Source organism: Vombatus ursinus, unplaced genomic scaffold, assembly GCF_900497805.2.
Source record: "Vombatus ursinus unplaced genomic scaffold, bare-nosed wombat genome assembly UNPS02014778.1, whole genome shotgun sequence".
In the NCBI taxonomy this organism is placed as follows: domain Eukaryota; kingdom Metazoa; phylum Chordata; class Mammalia; order Diprotodontia; family Vombatidae; genus Vombatus; species Vombatus ursinus.
Window position 1 is genome coordinate 8606871 of NW_020954556.1, and position 23711 is coordinate 8630581.

The 23711-nt window shown below is 37.5% G+C and overlaps 1 protein-coding gene across 1 annotated transcript in view; it reads right to left on the reverse strand.

Moving 5' to 3' along the window:
- The window catches only part of LOC114045335 (disintegrin and metalloproteinase domain-containing protein 32-like), a 137874-nt gene that overhangs the window by 88447 nt on the left and 25716 nt on the right, over window positions 1–23711 (reverse strand). Inside the window, exons 4-7 of the mRNA XM_027865269.1 lie at window positions 23419–23497; window positions 19333–19409; window positions 17776–17953; window positions 9254–9322 (exon numbers count right to left, since the gene is read on the reverse strand). Coding sequence (XP_027721070.1) covers window positions 9254–9322; window positions 17776–17953; window positions 19333–19409; window positions 23419–23497 — 403 coding nt within the window. The remainder of the gene's footprint in view (window positions 1–9253; window positions 9323–17775; window positions 17954–19332; window positions 19410–23418; window positions 23498–23711) is intronic.

The following is a 23711-nucleotide window of genomic DNA, read 5'->3' on the forward strand; positions in this document are numbered from 1 at the left end:
GTGGTAGGATTAATACTCAGGAGGAAAGGAATAATGAAAGCATAAAATGAAAAGGCAGATTGGTTTGGTACAAGGGTGTACTATCAAATCAAAGCGAGTAAGACTAAAAGGAACCAAACAACAGAAAAAAGTTAAGAAGGAGATAAAACTGCTATTTTTGTAGGAGCCAGAGTTGGAGAAGGGAGAAAGCAACAAGCATTTATTAAATGATAGTGCTAAGCATTTTACAAACATTATCTCATCTGATCCTCACAACAACCCCAAGAGCTAGGTTCTATCATTATCACCATTTTACCAATGAGGAAACTGAGTCAGGCAGAGACAAAATGACTTGCCCAGGTCAAATTTTAACTGAGGTCTTCCTGCCTCTAGTTCTGGCACTCTACCCACTCTGCCACTTCCACTGCCTCTAGAGTAGTATGTTAGAATCATAGGACCTGGCTCTAATACTCACTGTCTATGTGACCTTTGACAGGTCCTTTGGCCTCCTCGAGCCTCCGTTTCCTCACCTATAAAATGAGTGTTAGACTAGATGACTTCTAAGCTTGTTTTACAGCTCTATAATCCTACAGTGAGAAATGAGTTTCTGTCATCAGGTCTGGAAACACCAAATTCTAGGATAACGAAAGGACAACAGATATTGTTGAGCCAAATAGTGCTTTTAGGAAAATTAGGGGAACAGGAGAGTTGGCACAAGACTGGAGAAGGGGAAATATTGTCGAACTATAACTGGGATGGTTGACTTCAAGTATAGGGAGGGGCAGTATAGGGGTGTAGGGTGATGTAAATCCAGAACGTAATATAAAGGGATGGTTTATGACCATTTAAAACAGAAAGCAATTATGCTTAAGACCCAACAAGGTTTCATGAAGAACTGGTTATGCGAAACTAATCTTACTTCCCCAAATTTAGCAGACTAGATTCCCAGCAACTAGTGACTGTATCTTCTAATTAGACTGAGAGATCAGTAACAAGTGATGATTTCTTGGTAATGACACTGATTCCTAAAAGTTAGAAGTGTCACATACTTCTCCAATGGGTCCTCAGCCAGAGAACAAATAATATATAATGCCGAGAGTGCTAGACTTTGACTCAAGAGAGATCTGGGCTGTGATGCATATCTAACATGAGGTGTGAACTTAAATAATTCATTTGGCCTCCCTAAGCCTCAGTTTTCTCATCTGTAAAATCAGGAAAACAAAATTTCTAGGACTCAGTACCTGTGGTTGTAATGATCAAATGAGACAATGTTATATGAAGAATTTTGTAGATCTATACATCAATTGCTATTCTCAGTGGGCTGTAGGGTGTGTTCAGGGAAGACAAGTGCCTCTGGTGTGAGGGCTGCTTTCCACCTCTGAGGATCCACTTAACTCTCACCTGTGGCACCAAGAAGTTGTAGCATGCACAACGGCCACACCTTGGTAAACTGTTTTGGTAGACGGGCTAAACCAGGTTGAGCGTAACCAAAGGATCTCAAACCCATCAGTGAGTTAGGAGGGTGTCTACCCCAAGCATGTGAAGACTTCCCCTGGGGGAATGGGCGGACGAGAACAATTTGTTCCAGTGGCGATGAAGGTTGAAGCAGGCCCTATGGAGTGCTTAGAGCTTAGTTAGGCATTGAAAACACCAACGTCCTGCATCCTGAACCATCATCAGTCCTCTTAATTCTCTCCTGCCACTGGACTGTGTGATAACTCTGGAAGAGAGAGTGAGGCTGATGACTTCATGCAACTCTGCTTCACTTAAATCCAATTTGAGGAAGAATCAAAAGATATCACCCATACCATTTTACCATTTTTACCTCTCTTAAAGTTCTCTGGCAACAGGCAAGTGATAAAGCAGCAGGTGTGGATACACTGGGAGCTGCAGTCACAACCCTGCTCAATGGCAGCCCAGGTCATGGAGTCATCTTCTCACTGACAGCAGCAGTGGGATTCAGCATGGCCCCTAGGTGTCTGAGTAGCCTTTTAAGGATCAAACATCTCACATCCTGGTGTAAGGAAGGGGCTAGAAAAGGTGCCCAAAAAATTGTCTGCTTACCCAACCCTGGCCTGATTACTGTGGCTATGTGATTATAAGGAGAAGAGACAGACAGGATGCGACAGTGACAAAGGCATTATGTGGTGCAGAGTGCTGGACTGATCACAGACTTATCCTCTCTAACCTAAATGTTAACACTTAACAAAAGTAATGGCCCCAAGGAAAAATGACTACCAGAATAATTAATGTCAACAGATTAGAACACTTCTCTGAGCAAGAACAGTTTGCTGCTAACTTGGAGGGAAAGTTGAGCCAACACACACTTGGTAACAGTGGAATAGAAAAAGAGTGGGCAGCTTTCACAGATTTCCTGTACAGCACTCTATTTGCTCATCTGGGTCAGAACACTCACAACCATCAAGACTGGTTTGATGAAAATGATGGGGAAAGTCAAAAGCTGCTAAGTGAAAAATGAGAACTCCATAGGGGTTACAAGCAGGATGGGTCATCCATCTCTAATAAGGTAGCATTTAATTCCATCAAAAGTAAAGTACAAGCAAAGCTTAGAGAGATGCAGGATTTTTGGCTCAGTAAGAAGGCAGATGAAATTCAGTTTTATGCTGATAGTAACAATCCAAAGGACTTTTATGACGCCCTGAAGGCTGTTTATGGGTCAAAGACCTATGGTGCATCTCAACAACTCAATGCTGTTCAAGCCACATTGATTAGTGATAAGGACATGATCCTAGAGAGGCAGGTTGAAGTCTTTCACAGTGTTCTCAACAGATCACCATCAATCAATACTGAAGCCACTGACTATTTACCTCAGCTTGAAGTCAATCCCTACCTAGTTGAAGTTCCAACTGAACATGTTTTGAATGTCATTAGGCTCCTTTCATGTGGCAAAGCACCTGGTACTGATTCTATTCCAGCGGAGATTTACAAGGTGGAGGATCCATTGCTCATACAAAAGTTGAGTGAAATTTTCTGGGTTATATGGGAAAAGGAGATTATCCCTGAAGAGTTCAAGGACACCTCCATTGTCCATCTCTATAAAGAAAAAGGATATAGATTGGCCTGTGATAATCACGGGACATTGCTGGCAAAATCCTACCAGAGTCCTCCTTAACGGGCTAATCCTTCACTTGGAAGATGATCATCTACCTAAGTGACAATGTGGCTTCAGAAAGGGCCAAGGAACAACTGATACGGTGTTTGCTGCCTGATAACTCTAGGAGAAATGCCAGGAGCAGAACAGAGGCCTGTACACATTTATAGATCTGATCAAGGCCTTTGACACTATCAGTCACAAGGGCTTATGGAAAATTATGTCAAAATTTGATTGCCTGGAGAAGTTTATCAGTATTGTACATCAATTTCATAACGGCATGCTTGCCCAGGTTCTGGTTCATGAACGATGCTCTCGAGCTTTCCCACTAACCAACAGAGTGAAACAAGGCTGTGTGCTTGCTCCCATGCTTTCTGGCAAGATGTTATCAGCCATGTTGTCAAACACTTTTGAGGAGGACAAACACGGCATCAAAGTGAGCTCCCACACTCATGGTAAATTCTTCAACTTGAAAAGGTTACAAGCCAAGACTAAAGTGGAGAGAGTGTTGGTGCATGATTTTTTTGTTTGCAGATGATTGTGCACTCAATACAGCCTCTGAAAGTGAGATGCAACAAAGTATGGATCAATTTTCTGCTGCTTGTGCTAATTTTGGCCTAACAAGTAACACCAAAAAAGCACAGGTGTTCCATCAGCCAGCACCATACCATCTATACGTGAACCATTAGTTATAGCAAATGGAGAAGTTTTGAATGCTTTGGATAAGTTCACTTACCTTGGCAGTGTATTTTCCAGGGACATACACATTGATAATGAGGTTGATGCACACACTGCCAGAGCTAGCTTAGTGTTTGGGAGGATCTGAAGGAAAGTGTGGAAAAGAAGAGATATTAGACTGAATACCAAACTGAAGGTTTACAGGGCCATTGTGCTGAACTCATTGTGGTATGCCTGTGAAACCTAGACAGTATACCAGGAAACTGAATTGCTTCTACTTGAATTGTCTTAGGAAGATTCTGAACATCTCCTGGCAAGATAAGATACCAGACGCTGAGGTCCTTTCTCAAACTAAATGGCTAAGCATTCAATACTGCAGAGAGCACAACTCCAACGGGCTGGCCATGTTGCTTGAATGCCAAATATATGTTTGCCAAAAAGACTATTTTATGGAGAACTCATACAGGGCAAGCACTCACACGGCGGTCAGAAAAAGCAATATAAGAACACTCTCCAGGTCTCTCTTAAAAACTTTGGAATTGATTGTGTGACATGAGAGACACGGGCCTAGCATGACATGTCCTCATCAGAGAAGGTTCTGTGATCTATGAGCAAAACAGAATTGAAGTAGCTCAAAAGAAAAGCAAGATGAACAAATTTAGAGAATCTACCCCAAATGTTCATATGGACTATATGTGGCAAACCTGCAGTAGAGCAATCTGAACTCCTACTGGTCCGATCAGCCACAGTCAGACACACTGTAATTTGACTCCAACATAGTGATGTTATTTTGGTCCTCTTCAAGAACAAAGGACAACAACCATTATTCTCAGCAGACACAGCATTGTAATCGAAGCTACCAAAAGTCAAAGGCAACTATGTGAAAGATCTTAACTAGTATCCTCTAGACAACTACCATGCTGTCATAGCAGAGACAGAGACAGTTCATCAAACAGTCTTGTGTATAAGAAAGAACAGCGGATTTGGAGTCAGTGAATCTGGGTTCAAAATCTGATTCTATTCCTTCAATCAACTAGTCAATCAATAAGCATTTATTAAGTGCTTTAGTGCTTACTTATGAGGTTGGTACTGATTGTGCTAAGAGCTGGGGATACAAAGAAAAAACAATTTTAAAAAGTCTCTGTCCTCTTACTTACATAGTTTACACTGGAATAGGGAAGATAACATGTTTTATATAGAGAGATATACAAAATACATACTATGTACAGGGAAGGTAACTTAAAAGAGAAATCACTGGCAGCTGAGAAGAACAGGTCTTCTGAAGGTGGAATGTGAACTGAGTCCTGAAGGACCCCAGGGATTCTAAAAGGTAGACCTGACAAGGGAGATCATTTCAGATATGCAAGATAGCTGCGGCAAAGGCACAGAAATGGAAGGTGAAATTGCTTGTGTGAGAGACACTAAGAAGGCCAGCGTAGCTGGTTCACAGAGTGCATGGAGAGAATAATGTGTAAGAAGGATGGAGATGCAGGAAGGAATCAGGTTGTGAAGAATTTTAAATGCCAAACATGAGCTGATGTTTCATCCTAGAGACATTAGGGAGCTATTGTAATTTATTGAGTGGAGGTTTGACATAATCAGCATGGTCAGATCTGTGCTTTAAGAAAATCACTTTGGGTGATTAATAATTTTTAATTGCTAAAATTGGCCTAAAATAAATGAATATAAATCTCTAGCAAAGCCAAGTCAAATATTTGTGTTATAGCAACAAAGATAATAATTGCTTTATTAAAAACTGCCTTCTTCATCAACAATTTCTTTTTAAAAGGTGGTAAGCTTTCCATCAGAACTCTATTTAGAAACCTTGGTTTTCAAATGAGTTGGATACCTGCTCAATAAAATCACCACTAAAACCCTACAGAATTTCATTAAATATGTCCATTCATAAAGATAAGCTAAAAGAATTCTCTGGGGATAAGATACCAGTGGGAATCTAAACATGAAATTAATATGGTATTAATAACCTATAGGAAATGTATGTATGTATGTGTTTCCCAGTATATTTTGTTTTTATAAAACTTCTAAATTAAAAAAAAAAAAAGAAAATCACTTTGGCAGTTGTGTGGAGTATAGATTAGAGCGGGACAGACTTCAGGAAAAAGGACCAATTAGAAATCTAGAGGTAATAGTGCAGGAGAGAATTGATGACAGTATAAATTAAGGTAGTGCTTGTCCAATCAAGTCAACAAGTATTTATTAAATGCCTCCTGTGTTCTACATGAGTGAAGCGAAGAGGATATAGATACAGAGATGTTGAGGAAGTATGAACAACAAGATTGGGCAAATGATTCAATATATGGGGTTAGTGAGGTGGAGTGAGAAGTTGAGGATGAGTCTGAGGTTGCAAAGTGGGGTTAGACTGGAAGTGTTCTGAATAGTATGGGGAAGTTTTGAAGATAGTAGGTTTGGGGGGAAAGTTCTGTTGAGTTTGAGATGCCTATGCCACTCCAAAATATAGAACAGGTAGATGGTGATGTAGTACTAGAACTCAGGAGATAAACTAGGACTGGATATATAGATCTAGGGGTAAATTTCATAGAGATAACTGAAACCATAGGAGCTGATGAGAGCACAAAATGAAAAGAAAGAGAACAGAAACTATAAAAATCCATTAGGGGACACTCATATTGAGTGGACATAACGTGAATGATCATACAGCAAAGGAGACTAATGAGAAATGGCCAGGTTAGAGGTAGGAGGAAAACCAAGAGACAGTAATGTCATTAAAACCCAGAGAGAAGAGACTATCCAAGAGGATAAAGGTAATCAACAGTGTGTAATCGACAATGCAGAGAAGTTGAGAAGGATTAAGAATGAGAAAAGACCCTTAGGTATACCACTGAAGAGATCATAAGTAATTTTTCCAAGAGCAGTGTCAGTTGAATGATGAGGTCAGAAGCCAGATTTGTGAAAGTTTAGAAAACAGTGAGATGAGAAGAAGTTGAGGAATTAAGTGAAGACAACGTTTTCAAGGAGTTTCACTTAGATGAGCATTGATATATAGGACATTCAAATGAGTACTTTTTTAAGGATAAAAGAGACTTGGGTTTGTTTATAGTAAGCACAAAAGGATCTAGTAGACATGGAGAAACTAAAGGGAGGAGGATGATAGTGGTACAACTCCTTGGGAAAGATGGGAGGTGATGAGATCATGGGTGCACGTACCTCGGCTAACCTCTCTTCATTATAGACTAAAGAAAGAAATAATGAAGGATGACGTAAGAGATTTGTGATGAGATGAGGAAAAGATAGAAGCAGGATATCTTGACAAATAACCTCAATTTTCCAGTGAAATGTAAGGCAAGATACTCTGCTGACCAGGGTGGGGTGGGAGGGAAGAGAAGTGGCATGAAAGGTATGAGGAGAAAAGAGAAGGGCTAGAACAGCCATTACTATGAGTAGAATAGAGAATCAAACAGGAAGATTTGTTTTGCTGCAATATGAGCCTTGTTGAAAATAGCCAGCACTAAATTTTTAGTGGACTGAGGCAACTCAGTTTTATAATTTCCTCCAGATCTGTTTGGCAGTAAATAAGAGCAAAGTCAGAATGTGGTAGAAGTAATCCAGGGTTGGGGAATGGCAAAGCATGATTAATGACAGGAAAAGGAAACAAGAAGTAGTTGTTTGACCTTAGGAACTTAACCTATCTGGGATTCAATTTCCTCATCTATAAAATGAGTAGGTTAGATAAGGGGATTTCTAGGGTCCCTTACAGCTCTAAATTTATGATCCATATCAAAAAAGCATACCGTTACAGGAGTAGCTATTAAAGGTTATATTAGACTGACATCTTTCAGGAGCAGTCACAGGACATGCTTAGGGGCAAATAGTTGGGCCTGAGAATAGAGCCAATTAATGCCTCCTTCTGACAGATTCATTCTAAAATTCTGATTGATGTGTTTGTTTTGGTTTTTGTCTTTATATTATCACATTGAATGGAATTGTGGAATTGAGGTATAGAGGTTGCTAAGTTTACAGCTTATAAAAGATTTTTTTGGGTTGGCTGGGTTTTTGGCATCCAAATGTGGAGTTTCATGGCAAAGTATGTACCTACTGATTGCTCTATTAGGAATGTAGGTGACAAACCTACTAGGAAAAAAAAAGACCCAGCAAAATTTCAACCCAAAAATCCTCTGTTGGAAATGTAGACAAATTCTATGAATCATTAATAAAACCCTCCAAAATTAAATCATCACATATTTTGAAATGGAAGAATGTTCCAAATTATTAATAAGAAAAAAATGTTTACCAAAATAACGCTGATATTTGCCTCACACCCAGCAAAATTGACAGAGAGGACAAAAGGGAATAGTAAATATTGGAGGAGTTGTTGAAATAAAGGCACATTCATGCAAAATGGTAAAATTGCTATTAAAAACAATCTGGAATTATGAAAAAAGTGAGTGAAATGCCCATAACCTTTGGCCCAGTTATTCCACTGCTAGGTATATACCTGCAAAAGGAAAGGCTCTACATACCCCAAAATATTTATAGCCATACTTGTTTTGGTACCAAAGAACTGGAAATAACATGCATTAATTGGGAAACAGCTAAGCAGATTGTGGTACATGAATGTAATAGAATATTACTGTGTTATAAGAAACAACAAACAAAATGAATATTGAGAAACACACAAAGATTTACATAAACTGGTACAAAGTAAAGTAAGCAGAATTAAGAAGATCACATGCACAATGAATACAGCAATGAAAATAGAACACCAAACTACTGAAATTGAACGCTCTAGAATTATAAGGACCAAGGTTGGCCCCAAATAAAGGATAGGAAAATACATCACTCCACAGCTCCTTCGCCTAAGTGAGAAACCGTGGGGAAGGTACTGCCTCTAACACTAGAATTTTTTTTATCTTATTTGGTTTTATGCAGGTTTTTTTCCTTCTTCCTTTCTTCATACTTTACTATATGGGATAGCTCGCTGGAAGGACTAGAAAGAGGGATACATTGGAAAACACAGATAATGCAAAAACAAAATATAGCAATAAAAAGTAACAAGTACAAATTCCACTGAGTGGGAGGTAGAATTAGTTACTAGAGTGGCCTAGAGGACACAACCACAGAGCTTGAAGAGATCACATAAATTGTTTACTCCAGACCACAGGTAACGTTTAGAGTCTTTACCAGAGAGGACTGGAAAGTGGATAGTAGTTCTGTGGCTTCTCTGCCCTCAGTCTCTGAGCTTGTATTTCTCACCTCCTTCTATTCTACTGAAAAAGTATGAGTATGAGGAGGCCCTTTAAATTTTGCACCCTCTAAATTTTCTGCCCCAGCACAAGACCAAGATTACTTTTAACTCTAATCGTCAATGTTCACTTCTAATAATTTTACCCTGGATAAAAATTTGAGGGGAATTGGAAAAAGTGGAAGGGGTACATAGTATAATTTGTCCCAAGCCCTAGAAATGGAAACACATAACTACTTAAGATCAAAGAAATAAAGACATACCAAACCTTTGTCCAAGACAATATGTATTTCCACATACTGAGGAGACAGCTTTGGACCAAATGATCTTGACTGGAAAAAAAATGAGAAATTGTAAGAAGTTTCATAATTCGCTATACATTAGCAATCTATCAGCAACATTGATGGGGATGGGAAGGAAAGGGCAGAGATAAATTTTAAAATTAAAACTGCACTAAGACTTTGGGGACAACCTGTCTATAACTGGTTCCTTGCCATATTTAACACACAAGTTCTTTTGGAAAAGTACCCAAATTTCTAAGTGCTTAATAAATTCATTGTCTCTTATAGCTTTAATTGTTCCCTGTTCTGTGGTCTAGGTTTGCAATACTTTAAGGACCCATGGTTTCATCAACATTTTCTCTACTAATGTAGTTACACTCTCACTTCTCATGATAAAGGTAGGCTGATACTCAGAAAACAGTCAGTCTGTTTCTGAGCTAATCCTCAAAAGCTTTCTAGCTTGGTTAGAACAACCAGCATGTCAGCTTCACTCCCATAGCTTTTGAGAATTCAGGATCCCCTCGATGACACAATAAGATATTAAGCAAGATTTTAATATAGGTTTATCTGCACAACAGGAAGATCATATATGAATTTGCTCTACAATTAGGATTCTATTACCAGTCACTTAGGACAAGAGATTGAATGTCACAGTTCAAGAGAATCAAATTTCAACTCTAATTCTATAAAAGAAATCTTTTTAGTGTGGTAACAATTCCCAATAGCATCAAAGAAAAGAACAAGAACCATAATTTAATCAGTTGATCAAGACTTTTAAAAGAAAATATTCTATGAGGTTGCTGACCTTATCCCTAAGAGCCTGAAATAGGTTCAGGTTCAATCACTACCAGTCTCCAGGTAATTTTACCTATTAGAAAACAGTCTAGATTGGGGCATTAACCTGGAGAGAACGATGTAAAGTTTATTTTGCTTGCAAAGTAGCATGGAAAATGCTATATATATCATAATGTGTAAATTATCCTGTCATTCAAGTTAAAATGAGAATTTTTATAAAGAACACTCACTATGTAGGTTGATTTCCCCTTATTCTCCCTCCCCTAATCATAACCCTCAAATCAACTTCCCATTTTAAAAGGCAGGCAAAAAGGACCATTGGAATATCAGTGAGGTAACATGAAAAATCAGTATATATTCTGGATAATAAAGTTATAATTATGACTTTTAGTTGCTAAGGTCTTTTCTAACTCAAATTCTATGACTTTGCAATAGGACATAAGCAATAAATCCCCAAAGAGATCAAAAAGGGAAAAGACTCATATGTACAAAAATATTTATAGCAGCATTTTTATTGTAACAAAGACCTAGAAACAAAGTAGTTGCCAATCATTCGGGGAATGGCTGGAAAAAAATGGCTGAAAAAATGGCTGGATATATGAATGCAATGTAATTATTATTACACTATAAGTAATGATGAAAAAGGAGAGATTCAGAAGAATATTAAAAGATATCATAACCATCATCATCATCGTAATCATTCTAGCTAGCATTTACATGGTGCTTTAAAATTTGCAAAGCACTTTACAAGTAACTGTGTGGCACAGTGTACCTATGTTAATAAATATTGAATAAATTAATGTAGCATGTAGTGAGTAGCACCGGAAGAACAATTTACACAATGACGATGACATTGTAAGGGAAAATAACTTTGTATATTTAAGAACTCTGATCAATGAAATAACCAAGCACTATTCTACAAGGCTTATGATGAAGCAAGTTTTCCCAGTCTCTTGGAAGGAAAAGTGATAAAACCATAGGAATAGAATGAAACAATACCAGACACAAGTGTTACAACAGAAATTTGTTTTGCTTGACTATATTTCTGTTATATTTTGTTAAAAGGAAGGGCTTTATTTGGGAGTGGGGAGAGTTAGGGAAATAGTAGAGAGGGAGTGATACTAATTCAAATATAGGGAGTCCGGGTACATGTTTTTGTGGTGTTCTGCCTATGTAGGTTATATGTGTCTACACGAGTCTGTCTAGATCTGGTTCACATGAAGGTAAGAATAGATATCTCTAGAGCCTCCTTCCCCACCCTTCTCCAAGGGAAACTGATTCCTTCTAGGAGGAGAAGCAGGAGGTTGGGGCCTGAAGCTTGGCCATTCTGCTCTCCTCAGATAGAGGGGATGCTAGACTATAATTATATCTATCTGATCCCTTAAATATTGCCAATCTAGGAGAAATAATTTGCAATCCTAATTGCTAACCCTGAATGAAGAAGTTCCTTATGTTATATATTCAAGGCTCCTTTCTCATCAAATTCCAGTTCCACAATGAACACATGAAGAAAATAGCAAATAAACTCATCTATACAAGTCGATAGCAAAAACACAAATCAGAAAAAGTATACCTTGGAGAATTTATATCAGACAACACAAAGAGCAAATGAATTATCCCATTAGGAACAACATACCTCAGCTCAACACAGACAGAGAGTCTCAGATTTCACCCAAAAGGAAATTCCCTCACTTTCTAATATAGTAACCTGAGGATAAGAACATGATTGAGGTTGTGCTCCTCTGTATCTCGGCTTCTTCTCAGAGTTTTTCTCTCCCTTCAGGGACCTGAAGACAGCCTGGAATGTCATGTCTTCTATCTTAAGGCTGAAGCCAGAAGACCAGGATCTCTCTTTTCTCTAGCTCTCAGCAACTCTGCCCCTCCCTTTGTAGATGCTCAACAACCATCTTTTTACTGACCCACTACAGAATTTTCCAAGGAGGTAAAATTCACTGGCCTATAATTTTCAAAGTCTAACTTTTTTAAAAAATCGGGACATTTAGTAAAGATACTAGAATGGTTAACCATTTCCTTCTCCATCTCATTTTCAGCATGAGGAAACTGAGGCAAACAGGGTTAAGTGCTCAGGGTCACAAAGCTAGTGAGTATCTGTGGCTGGATTTGAACTCAGGTCTTTTTGACTCCAGGACCAACATTCTATTCCCTACATCACCTACCTGTCCCCAGTTAATAGTAGCTGATCATTATAACTATTTTTGGATTCTCAGTCTTTTTCTCTCTCTTTGTTGTTTCTAGGACATAGGATAAAAAGCGGTTTCACTGGGTCAAAGAGTAGGCACAATTCAGTGTCTTTTGGGACTCAGCTCCAAGTTGTTTTCCAGAATGGCTGGACCAATTCAAAATTCCACAAAGAGTTCATGAGTGTATCTATTTTTCCATAGCCCCACCAACAACTATCATTTTCACAAATCTGAATGGTATTAGAACCTCAGAGTTGCTTTAATTTACATGACTCTATTTGAAGTATTTTCAAGTGGTTGTAGACAGTGTGGAGTTCTTTTGCATACTGGAAAACCAGACTGTTGGGAAAAGACATCCACCATGCTTGACTATAAAAAGGGAGTTAGTACACCTCACAGACTCTTTTTAGTCACTTTTTATATTTTATTTTTATTTATTTTTTTAATTTAATTTTAATTTAAAATTTTAAAATTTTATTTATTATATTTTCCCTTTAAACTTTCTTCCATTGTGCAGCATGTGAGTGAGGGGGATTTCTCCCACCAAGAATACATCTCTGTCTTTGTCATTAATCATTCTTGAAGGTAGAAAGAAATCCCCACCTCATGCTTTGGAACTAAACCCCCTAGCCCCAACAAAGGACATCACACTTAGGGACTTCTATCCAAGCAACCCTCTGCCCACAAGTTGCACTATCAAAATAATTCCATGTAAAAGATGGGCAGCTGTGTTCTGATCTCTGGCACCCCAATCTTCCAGAAGAGTCCTTTGTTCTGTAGGAACTGTTTATATGATCTTTTCACTGCAAGAGGCAGGATTCTCAGGAAATTCCTCTTCTCTGCATACTACACTGACTCTCCAAACTCTCAAACTTACTTGCAAGGTAAGGCTGGCAGTGCTTAACAAATCTTATCTGGCTAGAAAGATTATATTTCTCAATTGGACTACCTAAAAACTTCTTTTTTTAATTTTTTTAAAAAAAATTATGTGTATTTAATATTTTATTTTCCCCAGTTACATGTAAAAACAATTTTTAACATTTGTTTTTAAAACTTTGAGTTCCAAATTCTCTCCCTTCCTCCCTCTCCACCCCACTCCCAACTAAGAAGGCAAGCAATTCAATATAGCAAAACATGCAAAACATACAAAACATTTCCATAGTAGTCATATTGTGGAAGAAAATATAGACCCCTCCAAAAAAAAAACCTCAAGATAAAAAAGAAAGTAAAAAAAGGATGCTTCAATCTGTATTCAGACACCATCAGTTCTTTCTCTGGTGATAGATAGCATTTTAAAACCAAAGTCTTTTAGAGCTGTCTTTGTATTGTCATGCTATTGTGATACAGAAAGGCACTGTAGAACCTGAGAATGCAGGAATTGTACTGCAGAGATTTTTCCTGGGTTTGGTTCATAACCTTTGTGTATCTAATGGCATCAGAGCAATGAAGACACAGAAATCACTGCTAAGATAAGAGATGTCCTATAACAAGGAAAAATGGCCACCAGAGGCCCATTACTTTGCCAGCAGAGGTTTGACTGACAGTGAGTCTCACTACACTGTTCATAACCTTAAGTTATTGTCTTTAAAGTGGGACATTACTAAGACATTCAGAAAGAATACATATGGAGCAAAATCCAAAATGTGGACTGGTAACAATCTATTGATTTATATCCTGACCAGCGCCAAGTTGGATGCTGCTTTCTAGAGTAGCAGCACTGGTCAATTATTACTTCAGCACACATTCCAGGCCTGCCAAGGCTAAGGGGATATAGATGCTTTGTCCAGAATGTCACACAATACTATAACTATGTATAGTGATAACAGAAGATTAAGGGCATTTTGTGAAGCTTGAGTCACTAGATTACAACTGAACAGAAGTATGGCCAAGAACTTGGGGCTTCCATCAGACAGCATGCCAAGTATGTGTGTAAATCTTGTGATGCTGAATCAATCTTCTTTGCCACAGTTGTCTACAAATGACTGGTGGTGAGAACAAATAGATTACAGAGGACTAAGAGAAGTAAAACCACCCCCAAAGAGGGAAATGAACCTACTCATTTAAAGTTGCAGATAGCAAAAAGCACTTTACTACAAAGGCAATGGCAGAAGATGGAGCTGTGCAGTGGAGTGCTGCCTTCAACTGTGACTAATCCCACAAATGTAATCAGGATGAGGTTGGTTTTGTCCAAAAGCATACAGCTCAATAGCCATGAATACCTTACATGATAACTTTGGACATATGAATCAAGAAAGAACCCTAGGGCTGGTAAGAAACCACCTAAGATGACTATAGATGTCATTAAAAATTGTGAAACTTACACCTTTATACCTTTGTGTACAAAGGAAAATATTACCAATTCATACTTCATATTTAGAGCATATAAGTACCAACAAATTTAGAAGGAGATAGTAAAAATGTGAGTTATATCTTAGTGGTGACTGACCATTTCACTAGATATGTACAAGTATTACCCAACCAAAAGTATCTAATGCTGCTAAGGTGCTATGGAGAAAGTATTTGTCAGTATATGAATTCCCTGCCAAAATCCAAGCTAGCCGAAGTAGAGACTTAGAGAGCAAGTGACTTAAGGAAATGTTGACCTTGGCAATTATCAGAAAATCAAAAACTACTCCTAACCATCCTCAAAGAGGTCTACAGTCTCAACAATTTAATTGCACATTGTTGGACATGTTAGATTGTTGTTGTTGTCATTCTTGTTGTTGTTGTTCAGTCATTTTCAGTTGTGTCCAACTCTCATGACAAAGATACTGGATTGGTTTGCAATTTTCTTCTCCAGGTCATTTTATAGATGATGAACTGAGGCAAACAGGATTAAGTGACTTGTCTGGGGTCACACAGCTACTCAATGTCTGATGCCAGATTTGAACTAATGAACATGAGTCTTCCTGACTCCAAGCCCAGTGCTCTATCTGCTGTGCCACCTAGTTGACCTTGAACATGTTAGATACATCTCATAATTTAAAGAGAAGCTGAGAGATCTCTACTAACCATTCACAGCTTCAGCTCATAAAATCTGTGACAAGAAACAAAAGACATTATCTTGCCAAAGTATGACGTCAAGACCTTAAACAAGGAGATAAGAGTTCTATTGAGGTACATTGGCTTTCACGTTAGCTGACCAATGGAAAACTGACCCATACAAAGTTATTGAGAGACTAGACAACTTACTTGTTTACCAAATAGCACCAGACAACGTAGGGTGCCCTATTGGAATTACTGACCACAGCCAATATCGCCCATAGGAGAGTTAGTTGGGCTTTCTACTGAGTAAGTGGAAAGAACTGAAGGATACCTAAGCAAAGGCTGGAGGAAAAAAACCTGTCCACCAGCTATACAAAAACCTTCGGACTCAGCTATGGGCTCCACTGAAGGAGACTTGTGTGTATTATTAAAGGGCAGGAGAATTGAACCCAGAGGCAATACCTTTCCAGTCCAAGACTGCTACTGAGATTCTTAGGGTACAGATTCAAACAACAGAGCTCCAACAATCCTGATAGTCAACCTGGCATAGCTGCCACGCCACAAACAAGTCTAATGATCCTGATGGTTAGCCTATACCAACAATGGGAGAGCTCCTTCGCTTGTTTTGTACGGTATATTTTCTCATATGTATACTTTCTCTGATTTCTGTTTTGCTATTAACTTTGATAAATGAGTTTCTTTGCCATTTTTCACATGGGTTCATTGTGGAACTGGTATTTGGTGGGAAGGAAATCAATCCCTGGACATAAAGCTTGGGGCCTCCCTTTCCCCATTAATAAATAGCATCAAGAGTTTAGCTTAAATTACTTCCCCTAAACTAACAATACTTAAGAGAGCAGTTAAATATAATTCTAACCAGGTACCTCCTCTCTGTGAGAAGAACAAAGTAGCCAGGCTCTGGCTCCAACCTCTTACTTTTCTTCCCAGAAAGAATTATCTCCTTTGGAGAAAGGTGGGGGAGGGGAGGATGCTCAAAATGCTTATTCTTCCCTCCCTTTGAGCCATGTTGGGACAGCCATACTACACAGATACAGAATCTGAGGCTCAGAAAGGATAAATGCCTACTCTGACTTAACACCACTCATAAATGTCAAGCTAAGACTTGAACCTAGGCCCTGCTACTACCAAATCAATCCATAAATTACTATTTTTAATAAAGTTCTTTCCATGAATTATTTGAAATGACCCTTTCTTGCTCTGAAGAAACTTACCAACTGAAAATAAATTGAATCTATTTGGGACAGCATTTTACAGAAACCTGGACCATCAATCATTCCTCCCACCCTTTCTTCCTACCCCATTCCTCTCTTTCCACCTACCTCCTGAAAAATCCTTTTAAATTCTAAGAATTGGAGAGGCAGCACGATATAGTAGAAAGAGTGCTGAATTTAGAGTCCACAGAGGTTGAGTTCAAATTATTCATTATATGACCATGAGCAATCTCTCTGAGCCCTAATTCTAATCTATTAAATGGAGTTAATAACACTCACATCACCTACCTCACAAAGTTGTGAGGATCAAATGAGATAATGTGAACAAGGTACTTCATAAAGTACTAAAAAAAGCCACCTATCGTTAAGAAGGCAAGCAAATTATTAACTAAATGCTTATGATAACTAGCATACTAGTTTTAAATGCAATTTATGATTCCTATAGAGTTGGATTAAAATGCATTATCTGCCATTTTGACTCAAGTTTACCCTAGAGTCCACTTAAACCTTCTACCAACAACAAGGGTTCTTAGTATGGGGCTAAGATTTCAGGGCATCTGTAAACTTTTGATAGAAAAAAAATTATAGCATTATTTTCCCTAACTTCTAACTGAAACTTAGCATTTCCTTCAATTATTTAAAGATATTATTCTGAGGAGTTTATCATTTTCACATTGCCAAAGGGATCCATGACACACAAAAAGATTAAGAACCCCTGATCTACAATATGGCACAGTATGTTGAAGATTTCATATAACCAATGTCTAAAAATATATTTATATTTATTTTATACATCCAAGTATAATGTTCCTATTTATATGATTCCAGAGGTTTGTAGTTGTTGAATCTGTTTTTGATATATTGATAGATATATTTTTGATGATTTAATTCCTAATCTTGATTAGGAATGAAATTTTTCTAAAAATCCTCTTTGTGACTCTATTCCCAAGAATGTACTGTGATTTTTAAAAACTGACAACTTGTATTTAAGTTCCCATAGAACACAGCACTCTACCAAGGGGCCAACTTAAAACAGGATCAAAAAATGCTAGCCTCTGTGCACATATGGATGAGAGAACCACAAAGTAGATGCTTGAAGAAAGAAAGCTTCCTTAAGAAGTAATGATGGGAATATAAAGGCAAATTGGTCACAAAAAGGTGAATGAGGGCTGATAGGTAGGATGATTACAAAAAAGAGAGATGGCACAACATCCCAGTTAATTTTAATAATCATTTTAGGTAGATGAGTAATAAAGCCTTTGGAAGTATTGGTAAAATTTCCAGAACTCACTTCAACACTAGTATCAGCTATATATTCCAGGTCCTCTGATTCCATGTGTGTATTATTTTCTGCTAAAACAGCAAGATCTGTGTTTTCATTTCTTAATCGATAAATAAGATGCTGAAATCCACCTGTAGGCCCAACGGGCTCAACTCCATAAGTAACATTTTCAAACTGCAGTAATCCTCTGCAAAAAAAAATGGTTTAAAAATACGAAAATCAAATATATATTATAGAATTCTGGTAGATTCTCAAATGACAAGAATTCAGCAAATATGTATTATGTCTACCTTGTACCAAGTCCTATGTTTAGAGGATACAAACAAAATGAATGAAAAAAATCTCACTCAAAAGGAGTAGGGATTCCATTTTAATAGGAGAGACAACAAGGACACATGTAAGTATAGACAAAATAAATATAAAAAGGACAAATGCAAATAAATACAAAGTAGTTAAATACAACATAGAGAAGACACTAGTAAGTCATTTCACCATCCTCAGAGATGACTTTACTCATCTGTCAAACGCAGGGATTGAGCCAGATGCCCACAGAGGTCCCTTCCAACCCTAGACTTATGATCTCTTAAAGGAATCTGAAGGAATACGTGGTGCTACACGTTGGGGAAGAAGTCACTTGATAGTTCAAAATAGAGACCAATTCTGGGGCAGCTAGGTGGCTCAGTGGATAGAGTACCGGCCCTGGAGTCAGGGGTACCCAAGTTCAAATCCGGCCTCAGACACACAGCACTTATTAGCTGTGTGACTCTGGGCAAGTCACTTCACCCCATTGCCTTGCAAAAATAAATAAATAGAAATTTAAATATACATATACATACATATTTATATCAATTCTGCCAGCAGTATAGACAGCTCTCCTCTTCTCCAGACCACAGGGAAAATCATAACCCTCTAAAACTAGAACCAGAATGTGCAGAGAACTCCACAAGAGACAGTGTACGTAGCATGGCCTCTTCTGCCTTAGAAAGCAGAGAAATTATGCCAAAGGGACAATTGAAACATATAGGGTTTTGTTTTGTTTTTTTCTTTTGATTTGTTTGGGTTTTTTTTTGCTTTTTGCTGAGGCAATTGGGGTTAAGTGGCTTGCCCAGGGTCACACAGCTAGTAAGTGTCAAGCGTCTGAGGCCAGATTTGAATTCAGGTCCTCCTGACTCCAAGGCCAGAACGTTATCTACTGCACCATCCAGCTGCCCCAAAAGATAGAGTTTTTCATAAAATCAGTTCTCCATTTCTCTAAGATTACAAAACAGGAGCATGAATTGTTCCATCAATGGATTCTCGGACAGTTTCACGGAGATCAAGTGAACCATTTTGTCCTCAAAGTTAAGGGAATAGATGCATGGCCTTTGGAAGTCTGATAAAGCTCAGATATTCCTCTGATAGATGAGTTCACAATCAATCTGAAGATAGATGAGAAAATCTCACCCAGGTTTTCATTTGGCAACTGCTACCACATCTCTGCACATATATCTACTTTAAACACGGCATATTCATTATGATCAAATATTATAAATCTGGTTTTTGCAATCAACCACATATAATAAAAACCTGAGTCCAGAACAGGCGTGGAGTGTGACAACTGAATTTGGGAAACCTGCAACGTGTCCTTGGTAGTTACAATATTTCTGGGGGGAAAAAAAGACAAATAGGTTATTTATATAACTCTTTCACATTCCCTGCGGGCCTTTTACAACTGCTTTTACACTGTAACCTAGCTATGGTCCCCTAAAACCAAAGAATTTCCCAGAGTTTGACATGTTTGACATGGGCCATTAGTACTACCGCTTAGTTAGCAATTAAGAATAATTCTCTTCTAAATGGCCTTGGGATTCCTATTCCATTTCCCATCTCCAGAGTGAGTCAGCCACATTACAATCCTCAGTGACCAAATTCTATTGCACTAGCATGCAATGAGTTTTAGCATACTTTATACGTAATTTTAAAATGCTGGGCTTACTCACAAAATCCAGCATGGCAAGGTTAACACATAAACACGGCTTTTCAGTTCTAACCTGTTTCACCTCCAAGGTGGAACTGGAAAAAAAAAAATGACTGAAAGTATTTGCTCAGGCTAGGAACACAGTAGTATAATAGAAAGAGTGCGAGACTTGGAATTCAAAGAAGTGACTTCAAGTCTCAACTCAAACTTACTCTCTGTCTGACCTGAGGCAAATCACAACTTTACATAAGCTTAAGTTTTCTTTACTATAAAATGGAAGCATAATTATATTACCTATATCACAGAGTTATAGCAGTATGGATTGAATGACCACATGTCATTAGACTTGCTCTACTCCAATCTAAAGGCATTTACATCATTCCCATATAGTCATTCCATTTCTGCTTTAAGACTTCCAGTGCCAGGGAGCTATCTACCATTTTTTTTAAAACTGTTTGAAAATCTTTCTTTATGTTGAACCAAAATCTCTTTCCCTATAACTTCTGACCACTGGTCTTAATTCTCCTTAGAGGGAACAAGTAAAACAATTCTAATCCTTCCACATGACAAGTCTTATAATATTTGAAAATAGCAGTCAAGTCTCTACTATATATTTTTTTTCAAGGCTAAAAAAAAGAAGGAAGTATGGTATAGTAGAAAAAGCACTGGCTCTTAAGTTAGGGGGTCTGGGTTCAAATGCCATATCTAAATACTACTACCTGTGTGATCTTACACAAAGTCCTTGGCACTTTCTTCACTGGTAAAATGAGGAGATTAGAATACATGACCACTAAGAACCCTTCTAGCTCTGTGATCCTATATGAATTACCTTACAGGGATTTTATGATTTCGTGAACAACTCTGTCAAACAGGTGATATAAATACCCCATATTGTTACAAGGAAACTAAAGTTCAGAGGTTATGCAATTTGCTTATAAGATCACATAGCTGGTAAATTGTTGAGTCAGGACTCAAACCCAGGTTTTATCTAACTTTAAAATTCTTAATCTAGGGTCCAGTCCTCTTTCCAATAAACCATGAAATAACTGAGTGAGTAAGGGGAATGATCCTAGTAGTAAAAATATGGAGTAAGTTAAGGAAATGGGATTTCCCTTCTGAGAATCCAACAATTCACAAAGAAGAAGATATAGCATGGATAAATCTCTTAGAGATATATCAGGATCAGGTTTGGCAACCAACTGGTAGACCCCAGGGTTCAGAAATCTTGCCTAAGGGCTAATTTCTGCACAAATGTTATATTCCTATGTATGTTTAAACTCAACAGAAACCAACTAGAGAATTGTTGCCTCATAAAGGGCACATAAATGTATTTTTACAATTATGGTTGTTAACCATAATATAGTTATAAATTCCTCAACTTGTGGAATACTAGGAAAAACACACTCTTCCAGGCTACATGCGAAACATGTGAAACTTCTGGAATACTGGGAAAGCAATCAAATAATTTCTAAGCAAAATAAACCCTTTCATAGTTGCTCTCTGACCCTTCTTTATTATTTTAGTCAAACAATTGTGAATTCCAAACAGATTTCTCATGGACCCTCAAATAAGATTGAATTCATATCTATTAGTTTCTATAGCCAGGTAATGATAAGAAATCTCCCTTTAACTTCATATTTCTAAGTTTTCAAATTTTCATCTCAAGGGACAGAATAAATAAAACAAGCTTTTAAAAGGAAACATGTTTTTACAAAAATGGATTATATAGGAGTTAAAGGAGAACTATGACACATGCTGATAATTGCAAAAATGTGTCATTTACTTTACTGACTTACTGAGAAAAAAAGATCTAGCAAATTTACCGGTTCTGTATCACTGTGAAAAATCTGAACAATATTTGAAACATAGGAAAACTCTGCCAGCATTTGTTGCTCATAAGTATTTCAATTCTAACCTGGCAGAAACACCTCCTTGAAGATGAGGTCTGAATCATGTTTTATTTCTATCTTGTATTCTTTTCATGTTTATATCTCTAGCACTCAGTACATAATAGATATTAGTTGAATTAAACTTTGAAGTAGGGGAGTTTTCATTATCACGTCTCTATTTTGTGTCCTAAAGGAGAAAAATATTTATTTCTAGCTCTTGAAAGTGGTATGTATCACATCCCATGTTATGTGCCAAAAGTTTCTGCTACTGAATTATCCTTATGTTTGAAATTTAGTGTTCTCCCTAAAGCAAGTAATGCAGTTCTGCATTTTTTGTAAAAACTGGTAAGATTCATTTTGCCCCTATAGGAAATAAAGAAGTTGTCATAAAAGTTCTCCCTTCATTGTTTTGAATGTTCATTGTTCTGATTCATATTTTCTCTCTTATCTATTATTCTATAAGGCCTAACAAGTACAGAGGTAGGTGTTAACAAAGGTAAAGAGGCAGAAGAAAGTCAAGTATACATGTGATTAAGTTATTAAATAATACTGACCATTTACAGAATCATATATTCCTCTGACAAGACTAATTTAGGGATGAGTGTCACTTAGAATTGAGCAAGTGTATGAGAAGATCTTTTTCAAAACATCATCCCTACATTCCACCAATCAGATTCATTTTAATTAATGTTATATTTACTACTTGGGAGATTTAATTCCACTGGTAATTCATACCTTAGGGTCAGTTAGTTTAAGCAAATCAATCTATAGTAAGGATCAGGTGAGCAAATGAGCTTTGATTCGAAGTTGGGAAGGAAAGAATGAGAAAATAAGAGAAAATATGCACTAGCATAAAGCTGGCAATGTTCTTCCTCTTGGCTCCTTACAGCTTTCCCATTGCCATCTCAATTGTGGGTACACCCAGATTTCTCTTTGATATCTCGAATGCTGAGACCATTGGTAAAAATATTATGTTTTGGATTCTGTTCAAGACCTGTTATTTTATCTATTTGGGGAACTGCCTCCACCAGTACAGATCAGCAATTCATCTGTGATTTTTAGTCATAGGGCCCTGAGAACATGGGAGCATATAACAAAGTGGAAAGGACCTTAGAGGTCATCTAGTCCAGCATTTTCAAACATTCAGCTTACAGGACTCGAGTCTAATTAAAACAAAATAAAATACTATTGGGAAAATTTAACAAAATAAAAATGCAATAAAACCAAGGTAATATTAACACATGGCTATATATATGTATGTGTGTGTGTATATATATATATGTGTGTATATATATATACACACACACATATATATATATACACACACATATATAGCTGAGTCACTTTGTTTCTATTTGAGTTTGACATCACTAATATAGTCCAACATCTTATTTAGAGGTCATCTAGTTTGATCTCCTCATTTTACAGATGAAGGAAACTGAACTAAGACCCATTGAGATAGTGACTCTCCCTTGATCATCTAGCTAGTATATCAAAGACTAGATAAAGCAATATTTTCCCGATTTCAAGTCTGGCCCTTCATCCACATCACACTGCCTCTTCTTAGAAAAACACCCATGCTGGGGCAGCTAGGTGGTGCAGTGGATAGAGCACTGGCCCTGAAGTCAGGAGGACCTGAGTTCAAATGCAGACACAGACCAGACACTTGACACTTACTAGCTGTGTGACCCTGGGCTTAACCACTTAACCCCAATTGCCTAAAAGAAACAAAAACAAAAACACCCATGCTAACTAACAAAATAAAAAGAAATGAAAAGTCTTTAAGACATAAAACATCAATCTTACCATAGCACTTCTGGAACTAGAAGACACAGCACCTTCACGATTGTACATATAGACAACAAAATCATCTGGTAAAAACAATCTGCAAGTGAGGAAAACAAAAACAAGAAAATCTGAGTTGTGAAAGCTGCAGTGTTCATTTTTTTTTATCATGTTAAGTCAGCAAATGTTTCTGCCATTTAAACTACTTGTATTATCAAATAGTATTGCCCAAGATATTGATAAATATCTCTCTCTCCATTCAGGCTCTCTTAGACAGATTCCACATGCTATCACTCTGTCCATCTCAAAGTCCC